General features: G+C 37.7%; 1 protein-coding gene across 1 annotated transcript in view; it reads right to left on the bottom strand.

Moving 5' to 3' along the window:
- The window catches only part of FKBP15 (FKBP prolyl isomerase family member 15), a 115,253-nt gene that overhangs the window by 52,433 nt on the left and 47,558 nt on the right, over positions 1 to 15,262 (bottom strand). Inside the window, 5 exon segments of the mRNA XM_053695685.1 lie at positions 4,510 to 4,604; positions 4,766 to 4,879; positions 4,967 to 5,076; positions 5,217 to 5,328; positions 13,976 to 14,082. Of these exon segments, the coding sequence (XP_053551660.1) occupies positions 4,510 to 4,604; positions 4,766 to 4,879; positions 4,967 to 5,076; positions 5,217 to 5,328; positions 13,976 to 14,082 (538 nt within the window).

Below are 15,262 nucleotides of genomic sequence, written 5' to 3'. Positions count from 1 at the left end.
TTGTCTGTCTGAAAACAAATGAACGATTCTCCCTTTAGAAGAGACCAAGACTGAAGAGCTCTGAAAATTGCACGGAGTTCCAAAATATTGATCGGTAATCTCACCTCCTGAGATTCCCAAACCCCTTGTGCCGTCAGAGACCCCCACACAGCTCCCCAACCTGTAAGACTTGCATCTGTTGAAATTACAGTCCAGGTCGGAAGAACAAAAGAAGCCCCCTGAACTAAACGATGGTGATCTGTCCACCACGTCAGAGAGTGTCGTACAATCGGTTTTAAAGATATTAATTGAGATATCTTTGTGTAATCCCTGCACCATTGGTTCAGCATACAGAGCTGAAGAGGTCGCATGTGAAAACGAGCAAAGGGGATCGCGTCCGATGCAGCAGTCATAAGACCTAGAATTTCCATGCATAAGGCTACCGAAGGGAATGATTGTGACTGAAGGTTTCGACAAGCTGATATCAATTTTAGACGTCTCTTGTCTGTCAAAGATAGAGTCATGGACACTGAATCTATCTGGAAACCCAAAAAGGTTACCCTTGTCTGAGGAATCAATGAACTTTTTAGTAAATTGATCCTCCAACCATGATCTTGAAGAAACAACACAAGTCGATTCGTATGAGATTCTGCTAAATGTGAAGACTGAGCAAGTACCAAGATATCGTCCAAATAAGGAAATACCACAATACCCTGTTCTCTGATTACAGACAGAAGGGCACCGAGAACCTTTGTAAAAATTCTTGGAGCTGTTGCTAGGCCAAACGGCAGAGCCACAAACTGGTAATGCTTGTCTAGGAAAGAGAATCTCAGAAACTGATAGTGATCTGGATGAATCGGAATATGCAGATATGCATCCTGTAAATCTATTGTAGACATATAATGCCCTTGCTGAACAAAAGGCAGGATAGTCCTTACAGTTACCATTTTGAATGTTGGTATCCTTACATAATGATTCAATATTTTTAGATCCAGAACTGGTCTGAAGGAATTCTCCTTCTTTGGTACAATGAAGAGATTTGAATAAAACCCCAGCCCCTGTTCCAGAACTGGAACTGGCATAATTACTCCAGCTAACTCTAGATCTGAAACACATTTCAGAAATGCTTGAGCCTTCGCTGGATTTACTGGGACACGGGAAAGAAAAAATCTCTTTGCAGGAGGTCTCATCTTGAAACCAATTCTGTACCCTTCTGAAACAATGTTCTGAATCCAAAGATTGTGAACGGAATTGATCCACATTTCTTTGAAAAAACGTAATCTGCCCCCTACCAGCTGAGCTGGAATGAGGGCCGCACCTTCATGTGGACTTAGGAGCTGGCTTTGATTTTCTAAAAGGCTTGGATTTATTCCAGACTGGAGATGATTTCCAAACTGACACCGCTCCTGAGGATGAAGGATCAGGCTTTTGTTCCTTGTTGTGACGAAAGGAACGAAAACGATTATTAGACCTGAATTTACCTTTAGATTTTTTATCCTGTGGTAAAAAAGTTCCTTTCCCTCCAGTAACAGTTGAGATAATAGAATCCAACTGAGAACCAAATAATTTATTACCCTGCAAAGAAAGGGAAAGCAGAGTAGACTTAGAAGACATATCAGCATTCCAAGTTTTAAGCCATAAAGCTCTTCTAGCTAAAATAGCTAGAGACATATACCTGACATCAACTCTAATGATATCAAAGATGGCATCACAAATAAAATTATTAGCATGTTGAAGAAGAATAATAATGCTATGAGAATTATGATCTGTTACTTGTTGCGCTAAAGCTTCCAACCAAAAAGTTGAAGCTGCAGCAACATCAGCCAACGATATAGCAGGTCTAAGAAGATTACCTGAACACAAATAAGCTTTTCTTAGAAAGGATTCAATTTTCCTATCTAAAAGATCCTTAAAGGAAGTACCATCTGCTGTAGGAATAGTAGTACGCTTAGCAAGAGTAGAGACAGCCCCATCAACCTTAGGGATTTTGTCCCAAACTCTAATCTGTCAGATGGCACAGGATATAATTGCTTAAAACGTTTAGAAGGAGTAAATGAATTACCCAAATTATTCCATTCCCTGGAAATTACTTCAGAAATAGCACCAGGAACAGGAAAAACTTCTGTAATAACTACAGGAGATTTAAAAACCTTATCTAAACGTTTAGATTTAGTATCAAGAGGACCAGAATCCTCAATTTCTAATGCAATTAGGACTTCTTTAAGTAAAGAACGAATAAATTCCATTTTAAATAAATATGAAGATTTATCAGCATCAACCTCTGAGACAGAATCCTCTGAACCAGAAGAACTATTATCAGAATCAGAATGATGATGTTCATTTAAAAATTCATCTGAACAATGAGAAGTTTTAAGACTTTTTATGTTTACTAGAAGGAGGAATAACAGACATATCCTTCTTAATGGATTTAGAAACAAAATCTCTTATGTTATCAGGAACACTCTGAGTATTAGATGTTGACGGAACAGCAACAGGTAATGGAACTTTACTAAAGGAAATATTATCTGCATTAAACAAGTTTGTCATGACATTCAATACAAACAACAGCTGGAGGAACAGCTACCAAAAGTTTACAGCAGATACACTTAGCTTTGGTAGCTCCAGCACCAGGCAGCAATTTTCCAGAAGTATCTTCTGACTCAGTTGCAACGTGGGACATCTTGCAATATGTAATAGAAAAAACAACATATAAAGCAAAATTGAACAAATTCCTTAAAAGACAGTTTCAGGAATGGGAAAAAATGCCAGTGAACAAGCTTCTAGCAACCAGAAGCAATAAAAAATGAGACTTAAATAATGTGGAGACAAAAGTGACGCCCATATTTTTTTAGCGCCAAATAAGACGCCCACATTATTTGGCTCCTAAATGCTTTTGGCGCCAAAAATGACGCCACATCCGGAACGCCGACACTTTTGGCGCAAAAGAACGTCAAAAATTACGCAACTTCCGGCGACACGTATGACGCCGGAAAAAGAAAAAAAAATTTGCGCCAAAAAAGTCCACGCCAAGAATGACGCAATAAAATTAAGCATTTTCAGCCCCCGCGAGCCTAACAGCCCACAGGGAAAAAGTCAAATTTTAAGGTAAGAAAAAAATGATTGATTCAAATGCATTATCCCAAATATGAAACTGACTGTCTGAAATAAGGAATGTTGAACATCCTGAGTCAAGGCAAATAAATGTTTGAATACATATATTTAGAACTTTATAAAAAAGTGCCCAACCATAGCTTAGAGTGTCACAGAAAATAAGACTTACTTACCCCAGGACACTCATCTACATGTTGTAGAAAGCCAAACCAGTACTGAAACGAAAATCAGCAGAGGTAATGGTATATATATATATATATATAAGAGTATATCGTCGATCTGAAAAGGGAGGTAAGAGATGAATCTCTACGACCGATAACAGAGAACCTATGAAATAGACCCCGTAGAAGGAGATCATTGAATTCAAATAGGCAATACTCTCCCATCCCTCTGACATTCACTGCACGCTGAGAGGAAAACCGGGCTCCAACCTGCTGCGGAGCGCATATCAACGTAGAATCTAGCACAAACTTACTTCACCACCTCCATAGGAGGCAAAGTTTGTAAAACTGATTTGTGGGTGTGGTGAGGGGTGTATTTGTAGGCATTTTGAGGTTTGGGTAACTTTGCCCCTCCTGGTAGGAATGTATATCCCATACGTCACTAGCTCATGGACTCTTGCTAATTACATGAAAGAAATACACATATCTCTATGGTTTAGAACCACAATAAGTTAATTTCATGTCACTGATTAGCTTCACTACATAATATTAAAAGGGATTAATCAACATACTAACCATTAACCTGTGATTTAATTGATAATCCCTTGATATCCCCATTTAGTTTGTCTTTTACCCCGTTTATTTTATTTTTTTATTGATAACGGTATTGCAAATTAAAAAGGCAAATAAGGATTTTGTGTGGTTATCGGGGAGGTAATGATTTCCTGCTTGAGGGGTATTACCGGCAGAAGCAATTTATGATTGGCTCATATATCATCTGCTAAAACAAACACAAGGATCGGACACAAGGATTTTTTTTTTGCATACATGTAGCCCATCTGGGAGTGTTTTTGTAACAATGTATAGTTTTGCTCGTTTTTAAATAACATTGTGCTGATATTCAGACTCCTAACCAAGCCCCAAAGTTTTAGATGTATACCGATGTCTATAGACTCCTGGTTGTGTAATGGGTCTTTTAATCTGCAGGGGAGTGGGTGTCTGCTCTTCCTGCTTTCTCAGCCCCTTTCACTTGGTGTCCCAGCCTATCCTCATCAACAGTGCTAAACTGGGAGCTTCTAAGTAAGTTTTTAAAAAGTTTTATACTGGATTTTTAGATCAGTACTTATGCATATTCTTCGTTATAGTAGTGTCTATTACATGCAGTTAAATGAAAATTGGTGTATACAGTTTGGAAGATTTTTGATAAGATAAGAAAACTAGCAGATAAATCTGCTGGGAAACATTCATCACTTATTACCTCTGATTTCGGTTAACAAGATCGCCAATTTTTACATTCTGTTCCTCAATGCGGCTACTTTTCTCCAGAACCTCGTGCTTCAGGCGCTCATTTTCCTAAGGTGAATGAAGGACATTGGATCATCCTCAAAATATGGTTAAGAAGAACAAGTTGGTGGACTAGTACAGAAGAGCGTTAAAACAAAGAATAAAAAAAGTAGAGGGATAAGAATGTGTGGATGCTGGAGAGGAAAGTGTACAAGCTCCGTCTAATCCACCTGAATAATCCGTTGGATGTTGTTCATTATCATAGCACTCTCCATGGTGATAGAGGAGATCCCAGGTAGGAGGTGAGAGTTTCCAATTGTGTTTTCTTTTTGAAGAACATCCACCTATCCACATGAAGAAAAAAAAAGGGAAACCTTGGAATACATATGAGATACAGAGAATGTCAGCAAGTTGCAATGACGTCTTCCTACCTTAGAGGACAAGTTATCAATTTTGTCTACAACTTTGTTGATAGCCATTCTGATTTCCGTGCTGTGCTGACGTGCTTCTGTCATCATAAATGTAGTAACATCTCCGGAAGCTTCATTAGGGGGAATGCATAGGATATCATTAATTTAAGTAAAAATAATTTTATAAAAACTTTAAAATATCTGCGATATAAAATAGCCATCGAAAAGCAGAGCTGTAAAATAGTTTTTGTAGAAATAGAATTGATTGTACCTTGGTAAGGTGCTGTAGGTTGGAGTGGAGATGGGTACAAAGGGCCAACAGTTTGGAGTTGCGTGGTAGCAGCAGAGGGTTGAGAGTAGGTGTACTGGATCCCACTGTAGGGCTAAAGCACAGAGTTAAAGGAGCAGTAGATTTGCATAATCAACAAATGCATGATAAAAAGACAATGCAACAGCACTTAATCTGAACTTCAAATGAGAAGTAGATTTATTTCTAGGGATGCACCGAAATTTCGGCCGCAGAAAGTTTCGGCCGAAAATAGCATTTTTGGCTATTTCGGTTTTCGGTAAAATTATTGTGTAGCATGTTTCAAATTTGATGCTAGCCTAGAGCTGCTGTTTAAGTTTATTACTTGACTTACTGTTCTGCATATGAGTTTTCTAGGACTATACTATATTTGGATAATTAGTAAAAAAAAAAAACTGTTAAATATGATTCTGTTACATAGAACTAAATGAAGAATAATACAGTATATTGATATTTATAATTGTTTTAAGTTGGGATGCACCAAAATTTTGGTTGCAGAAACATTTTGTCCGAAAATGGCATTATTGTTTGCCTGTTTTTTTTTTTTTCTTGGTAAAATTATTGTGTAGCATATTATTGTTTTAGGATATTTTTGGCTCTAATTATGCAAAAAAAAAAAAAAAAACTAAAAAAAAATAATTTGAAAAAATACATCAGTTTCGGTTTTCGGCCAAGTGCATCCCGGATTTTCGGATTCGGTCCAGAATTTCCATTTCGGTGCACCACTATTTATTTCTGACAAATTTCAAAGTTATGTCTATTTCCACTCCGCCCATATCATGTGACAGCCATCAGCCAATCACAAATGCATATATATTCTGTGAAGTCTTGCACATGCTCAGTAGGAGCTGGTGACTAAAAAAGTGTAAATATAAAAAGACTGTGCACATTTTGTTAATGGGAATAAATTGTAAAGTTGTTTAAAATTGCATGCTCTGTCTGAATCATGAAAGTTAAATTTTGACTTGAGTGCCCCTTTAAACCACTAAGTGGCCATCAACAAAAGGTTCTCCACACAAGGGCCACTAACAGAGACAGAAGCAGCAGTAAAATCACATAAAACAATGCATTAAAAAGGGACATAAACCTCAATTTGTTCTTCCATGATTCAAATAGATTATAGCCCTTTAAACAAATTTCCAATGTATTCCTATTATTACATTTGCTTCATCACCTTGGTATTCGTTGTTAAAAGGGACACTGAACCCAAATTTTTTTCTTTCGCGATTCAGATGGAGCAGGCAATTAAGCAACTTTCTAATTTACTCCTATTATCAAATTTTCTTCGTTCTCTTGCTATCTTTATTTGAAAAAGAAGGCATCTAAGCTAAGGAGCCAGACAATTTTTGGTTCAGACCCTGGACAGCACTTGTTTATTGGTGGGTGAATTGATCCAATCAATCAGTAAAAACAACCCAGGTTGTTTACCAAAAATGGGCCGGCATCTAAACTTACATTCTTGCTTTTTAATTTAAGATACCAAGAGAATGAAGAAATTTTGATAATAGGAGTAAATTAGAAAGTTGCTTAAAATTGCTGCTCTACCTGAATCACAAAATAAATAATTTGGGTTCAGTGTCCCTTTAAAGGAGCAGGAATGCACCACTGGGAAATAGCTGAACATAAACACATGTGGTAAACCAATGACAAGAAGCATATATGTGCAACCAGCTGCCAGTAGTATATTGTTGCTCCTGAGTCTACCTTAGGATGCTTTTCATTAAAGGATACCAAGAGAATGAAGCAAATTAGATAATTGGAAAGTTGTTTAACTTTCCCTTTAGACTTTTCAACAAACACATAATGCTCAATAATTAGATTTATTTTTAATGAAAGATTAAGAAGGAAAAAAACATAATTTATGTAAGAACTTACCTGATAAATTCATTTCTTTCATATTAGCAAGAGTCCATGAGCTAGTGACGTATGGGATATACATTCCTACCAGGAGGGGCAAAGTTTCCCAAACCTCAAAATGCCTATAAATACACCCCTCACCACACCCACAAATCAGTTTAACGTATAGCCAAGAAGTGGGGTGATAAGAAAAAAAGTGCGAAAGCATAAAAAATAAGGAATTGGAATAATTGTGCTTTATACAAAAAAATCAAAACCACCACAAAAAAAGGGTGGGCCTCATGGACTCTTGCTAATATGAAAGAAATGAATTTATCAGGTAAGTTCTTACATAAATTATGTTTTCTTTCATGTAATTAGCAAGAGTCCATGAGCTAGTGACGTATGGGATAATGACTACCCAAGATGTGGATCTTCCACGCAAGAGTCACTAGAGAGGGAGGGATAAAATAAAGACAGCCAATTCCGCTGAAAAATAATCCACACCCAAAATAAAGATTAAATCTTATAATGAAAAAAAACTGAAATTATAAGCAGAAGAATCAAACTGAAACAGCTGCCTGAAGTACTTTTCTACCAAAAACTGCTTCAGAAGAAGAAAACACATCAAAATGGTAGAATTTAGTAAAAGTATGCAAAGAAGACCAAGTTGCTGCTTTGCAAATCTGATCAACCGAAGCTTCATTCCTAAACGCCCAGGAAGTAGAAACTGACCTAGTAGAATGAGCTGTAATCCTTTGAGGCGGAGTTTTACCCGAATCGACATAAGCATGATGAATTAAAGATTTCAACCAAGATGCCAAAGAAATGGCAGAGGCCTTCTGACCTTTCCTAGAACCGGAGAAGATAACAAATAGACTAGAAGTCTTTCGGAAATTCTTAGTAGCTTCAACATAATATTTCAAAGCTCTAACTACATCCAAAGAATGCAATGCTCTCTCCTTAGAATTCTTAGGATTAGGACATAATGAAGGAACCACAATTTCTCTACTAATGTTGTTAGAATTCACAACCTTAGGTAAAAATTTAAAAGAAGTTCGCAACACCGCCTTATCCTGATGAAAAATCAGAAAAGGAGACTCACAAGAAAGAGCAGATAATTCAGAAACTCTTCTAGCAGAAGAGATGGCCAAAAGAAACAAAACCTTCCAAGAAAGTAATTTAATGTCTAATGAATGCATAGGTTCAAACGGAGGAGCTTGAAGAGCCCCCAGAACCAAATTCAAACTCCAAGGAGGAGAAATTGACTTAATGACAGGTTTTATACGAACCAAAGCTTGTACAAAACAATGAATATCAGGAAGATTAGCAATCTTTCTATGAAAAAGAACAGAAAGAGCAGAGATTTGTCCTTTCAAGGAACTTGCAGACAAACCTTTATCCAAACCATCCTGAAGAAACTAAAATTCTCGGAATTCTAAAAGAATGCCAGGAAAAGTGATGAGAAAGACACCAAGAAATGTAAGTCTTCCAGACTCTATAATATATCTTCCTAGATACAGATTTACGAGCCTGTAACATAGTATTAATCACAGAGTCAGAGAAACCTCTTTGACTAAGAATCAAGCGTTCAATCTCCATACCTTTAAATTTAAGGATTTGAGATCCTGATGGAAAAAAGGACCTTGCGACAGAAGGTCTGGTCTTAACGGAAGAATCCACGGTTGGCAAGAGGCCATCCGGACAAGATCCGCATACCAAAACCTGTGAGGCCATGCTGGAGCTACCAGCAGAACAAACGAGCATTCCTTCAGAATCTTGGAGATTACTCTTGGAAGAAGAACTAGAGGCGGAAAGATATAGGCAGGATGATACTTCCAAGGAAGTGACAATGCATCCACTGCTTCCGCTTGAGGATCCCTGGATCTGGACAGATACCTGGGAAGTTTCTTGTTTAGATGAGAAGCCATCAGATCTATTTCTGGAAGTCCCCACATTTGAACAATCTGAAGAAATACCTCTGGGTGAAGAGACCATTCGCCCGGATGTAACGTTTGGCGACTGAGATAATCTGCTTCCCAATTGTCTATACCTGGGATATGAACCGCAGAAACTAGACAGGAGCTGGTTTCCGCCCATACCAGTATTCGAGATACTTCTTTCATAGCCAGAGAACTGTGAGTCCCTCCTTGATGATTGATGTATGCCACAGTTGTGACATTGTCTGTCTGAAAACAAATGAACGATTCTCTCTTTAGAAGAGGCCATGACTGAAGAGCTCTGAAAATTGCATGGAGTTCCAAAATATTGATTGGTAATCTCACCTCCTGAGATTCCCAAACCCCTTGTGCTGTCAGAGACCCCCAAACAGCTCCCCAACCTGTCAGACTTGCATCTGTTGAAATTACAGTCCAGGTCGGAAGAACAAAAGAAGCCCCCTGAACTAAACGATGGTGATCTGTCCAACACGTCAGAGAGTGTCGTACAATCGGTTTTAAAGATATTAATGGAGATATCTTTGTGTAATCCCTGCACCACTGGTTCAGCATACAGAGCTGAAGAGGTCGCATGTGAAAACGAGCAAAGGGGATCGTGTCCGATGCAGCAGTCATAAGACCTAGAATTTCCATGCATAAGGCTACCGAAGGGAATGATTGTGATTGACGGTTTCGACAAGCTGAGATCAATTTTAGACGTCTCTTGTCTGTCAGAGACAGAGTCATGGACACTGAATCTATCTGGAAACCTAAAAAGGTAACCCTTGTTTGAGGAATCAATGAACTTTTCGGTAAATTGATCCTCCAACCATGATCTTGAAGAAACAACACAATTCGATTCGTATGAGATTCTGCTAAATGTAAAGACTGAACAAGTACCAAGATATCGTCCAAATAAGGAAATACCACAATACCCTGTTCTATGATTACACACAGAAGGGCACCGAGAACCTTTGTAAAAATTCTTGGAGCTGTTGCTAGGCCAAACGGCAGAGCCACAAACTGGTAATGCTTGTCTAGGAAAGAGAATCTCAGAAACTGATAGTGATCTGGATGAATCGGAATATGCAGATATGCATCCTGTAAATCTATTGTGGACATATAATGCCCTTGCTGAACAAAAGGCAGGATAGTCCTTATAGTTACCAATTTGAATGTTGGTATCCTTACATAACGATTCAATATTTTTAGATCCAGAACTGGTCTGAAGGAAATCTCCTTCTTTGGTACAATGAAGAGATTTGAATAAAACCCCAGCCCCTGTTCCAGAACTGGAACTGGCATAATTACTCCAGCCAACTCTAGATCTGAAACACATTTCAGAAATGCTCGAGCCTTCGCTGGATTTACTGGGACACGGGAAAGAAAAAATCTCTTTGCAGGAGGCCTTATCTTGAAGCTAATTCTGTACCCTTCTGAAACAATGTTTTGAATCCAAAGATTGTGAATTGAATTGATCCAAATTTCTTTGAAAAATCGTAATCTGCCCCCTACCAGCTGGGCTGGAATGAGGGCCCCACCTTCATGTGGACTTGGGAGCTGGCTTTGGTTTTCTAAAAGGCTTGGATTTATTCCAGACTGGAGATGGTTTCCAAACTGATACCGCTCCTGTGGGTGAAGGATCAGGCTTTTGTTCCTTATTGTGACGAAAGGAACGAAAACGATTATTAGACCTAAATTTACCTTTAGATTTTTTATCCTGTGGTAAAAAAGTTCCTTTCCCTACAGTAACAGTTGAGATAATAGAATCCAACTGAGAACCAAATAATTTATTACCCTGGAAAGAAAGGGAAAGCAAAGTTGACTTAGAAGACATATCAGCATTCCAAGTTTAAAGCCATAAAGCTCTTCTAGCTAAAATAGCTAGAGACATATACCTGACATCAACTCTAATGATATCAAAGATGGCATCACAAATAAAGTTATTAGCATGTTGAAGAAGATTAACAATGCTATGAGAATTATGATCTGTTACTTGTTGCGCTAAAGCTTCTAACCAAAACGTTGAAGCTGCAGCAACATCCGCTAAAGATATAGCAGGTCTAAGAAGATTACCTGAACATAAGTAAGCTTTTCTTAGAAAGGATTCAATCTTCCTATCTAAAGGATCCTTAAAGGAAGTACCATCTGCCGTAGGAATAGTAGTACGTTTAGCAAGAGTAGAGACAGCCCCATCAACCTTAGGGATTTTGTCCCAAAATTCTAATCTGTCAGATGGCACAGGATATAAATTGCTTAAAACGTTTAGAAGGAGTAAATGAATTACCCAAATTATTCCATTCCCTGGAGATTACTTCAGAAATAGAATCAGGGACAGGAAAAACTTCTGGAATAACTACAGGAGATTTAAAAACCTTATCTAAACGTTTAGATTTAGTATCAAGAGGACCAGAATCCTCTATTTCTAATGCAATTAAGACTTCTTTAAGTAAAGAACGAATAAATTCGATTTTGAATAAATATGAAGATTTATCAGCATCAACCTCTGAGACAGAATCCTCTGAACCAGAGGAACCACTATCAGAATCAGAATGATGATGTTCATTTAAAAATTCATCTGAAAAATGAGAAGTTTTAAAAGACCTTTTACGTTTACTAGAAGGGGGAATAACAGACATAGCCTTCTTAATGGATTTAGAAACAAAATCTCTTATGTTAACAGGAACACTCTGAGTATTAGATGTTGACGGAACCACAACAGGTAATGTAACATTACTAAAGGAAATATTATCTGTATTAACAAGTTTGTCATGACATTCATTACAAACAACAGCTGGAGGAACAGATACCACAAGTTTACAACAGATACACTTAACTTTGGTAGATCCAGCACCAGGCAGCGTTTTTCCAGAAGTATCTTCTGACTCAGTGTCAATCTGGGACATCTTGCAATATGTAATAGAAAAAACAACATATAAAGCAAAATTGATCAAATTCCTTAAATGACAGTTTCAGGAATGGGAAAAAATGCCAGAGAACAAGCTTCTAGCAACCAGAAGCAATAAATAATGAGACTTAAATAATGTGGAGACAATAGTGACGCCCATATTTTTTAGCGCCAAAAAAGACGCCCACATTATTTGGCGCCTAAATGCTTTTGGCGCCAAAAATGATGCCACATCCGGAACGCCAACACTTTTGGCGCAAAAAACGTCAAAAATGACGCAACTTCCGGCGACACGTATGACGCCGGAAACAGAAAAAAAAATTTGCGCCAAAAAAGTCCGCGCCAAGAATGACGCAATAAAATGAAGCATTTTCAGCCCCCGCGAGCCTAACAGCCCACAGGAAAAAAAAGTCAAATTTTAAGGTAAGAAAAAAATTGATTTATTCATATGCATTATCCCAAATATGAAACTGACTGTCTGAAATAAGGAACGTTGAACATCCTGAGTCAAGGCAAATAAATGTTTGAATACATATATTTAGAACTTTATATAAAAGTGCCCAACCATAGCTTAGAGTGTCACAGAAAATAAGACTTACTTACCCCAGGACACTTATCTACATGTAGTAGAAAGCCAAACCAGTACTGAAACGATAATCAGTAGAGGTAATGGTATATATAAGAGTATATTGTCGATCTGAAAAGGGAGGTAAGAGATGAATCTCTACGACCGATAACAGAGAACCTATGAAATAGACCCCGTAGAAGGAGATCATTGAATTCAAATAGGCAATACTCTCCTCACATCCCTCTGACATTCACTGCACGCTGAGAGGAAAACCGGGCTCCAACCTGCTGCGGAGCGCATATCAACGTAGAATCTAGCAGAAACTTACTTCACCACCTCCATAGGAGGCAAAGTTTGTAAAACTGATTTGTGGGTGTGGTGAGGGGTGTATTTATAGGCATTTTGAGGTTTGGGAAACTTTGTCCCTCCTGGTAGGAATGTATATCCCATACGTCACTAGCTCATGGACTCTTGCTAATTGCATGAAAGAAAAATAAATTTAACGATTATCTAACTGTATTACAGGCCTATGTTTATGATCTTATTTGCTGAAATGTTGTGAATCCGGAAACTATGTGTTGCCCTTGTATAAATTGTTTGTATGTTAATAAAAAAACAAAAATAACACACGATTAAGGGTCAAATTATAAGTCGATTGCTATTTAACGCTCCCGCTCAAGCATTAACTGCGCTTGAAGTAAGCTTTTTGCACACGTCAGTTTGTGCTTATATTAAAAGTAAAAAGTTATTGCTTGCGCGCTAACCAGTCGCACGTAAAAAGTCGAACTTAGAATATTGTGAGCATGATATCCTATTTCCCAATAGAAGTCAACGGAGGGAAAAAAAGTGGGGGAAAAAAACCCTAACACTCTACTCACGCACAAACCTGATCACACATTCTCAAGTGCACTAACTGGACATGAAAATAAGAATATTTCACATTCCAATGTTCTTCACATAGAAGAATATGTTGTATTTATTCATAAAAATGCATATTTCTACATACATCTGATGGTATTTTGGTACAATATATAAAAAAATATATATATAGGTATAGCGATATACAGGAATATCTTTTAACATTGGGGCGTAAGGTCTGCTTGGCGAGAGCTGTTGACTCAGATTGAAACCATGGCACCAAGGACAGTTGTCATATTGGTGAGAGAGCAGTCCTGTGATACAAGATTGGGACCAGAGTGAAGGACGTTCATTGACCGAAACTTCTTTGTTATGCGCTTTACATACCGTATAAGGTCCTCATGAGTGAGTAGAAACCCTGCGGGGCAATGCTTTAAGAATTGTTTTTACCAGTTGTGAAAATGAAAGCATACTGCACTATGTGAATTTGTTCTATGCTTTTTTCTGTTTCAGATATCTATTTATTTATTACACACACGTATATACATACTCACACGTACATTATGTATATGTGAGATACAGCAAGCAAATGTCCAACATTGAGCTTTCTGATTACCTGGAAAGCTGGGGTTGTCCCTGAAGGGTGAACCTGGGAGTGAATATGCCCTGCAGGTAGTAATGCAGCGGAGGAGATTGGAAGCCCAGGTACTGCTGGCTGGGGCACTGCAACAATGAGTGAAAGACAACATTTATATATAAATAATGGCCAGCAGTAGAGTAATTACCAGTATGAAAATAGCTTATGAATTGACTTTCTTACTTATATTTAAAACACTGCTTAAAGTGATAAATCCTAGCATTTTTGAAACTATGCCCATGAATCAGTGTTACCGTTTGTGGATGTACTTCACTTTTAAAATGATGGTAAATCCTAGCATTTTTGAAATACTAGGATTTACCAGTGCTACAAATAAAGGGGACTTTCAGTCATGAAGTATAAAATACTTCATGCTGAAAGCTTTTTTTATTTGCCTGCAGCTTATGCTGTGCTGAGCGCCATAGGCCACCCACTGCAGAACGCTATTTTTTTCAATGAGGTGACATTTTCACCTCTTGGCCAATAGCCATGCGGCCCAGTTGGCACTATGCTGTATGGCTAGCATCACCTCACCGATAAAGCAGCGTTCTGCTATGGGCGGCCTGAGGCTCTCAGCGCAGCAAACGCTTCAGGCAAGTTAAGGAGCTTTCAGCATGAAGTATTTTATACTTCATGACTGAAAGTCCCCCTTATTTGTAGCACTGGTAAATCCTAGCGTTTCACAAACGCTAGGATTTATTATCATTTTAGTAGCGAAGTACATCCGCAAACAGTAACACTGATTCATGGGCATAGTTCCAAAATGTTGTTTACAATATTTATTCCAGCAATTAAAGCACTGTTCAACAGTGAAGCATATTTATAAATAGTTACAAAAGTATGACTAAATCCTAGGTTTCAACCCGATATTGCCAGTACAAATAAGTTACATTGATACACAGGGTTTTCCTATAACAAACTAACATGATTTTAAGGGACCCAATGATTGGCAGAGCGATTTTCTCTTGTAAGCAATATACGAATATCGAATAAATCAGAGTGCTAATTATAAACATTATATGATCTAAAGAATGGTTTAAATAAATACTAATGAGGAGGCTTTTTCATTTCTAGTACTTTAAATTGATTGTTTGATTTTAAACTTACTTGATATGCTTAACAGGATGTGTAAGGAGAAAGCAAAATACGGTAAAGTTCATTCATCAGTATCTTCGAAATCGCATATTTTCAAAAAACAAAACTAATTTTATTTTTTTTATTTTCGAAAATATGCGATTTAGAAGATATTGATGAATGAAAATGATC

Source organism: Bombina bombina, chromosome 12 (genome assembly GCF_027579735.1).
Source record: "Bombina bombina isolate aBomBom1 chromosome 12, aBomBom1.pri, whole genome shotgun sequence".
Taxonomy (NCBI): Eukaryota; Metazoa; Chordata; class Amphibia; order Anura; family Bombinatoridae; genus Bombina; species Bombina bombina.
Note: the sequence above shows the minus strand (reverse complement) of the source record. Positions and strands in the feature narration are given on the sequence as shown.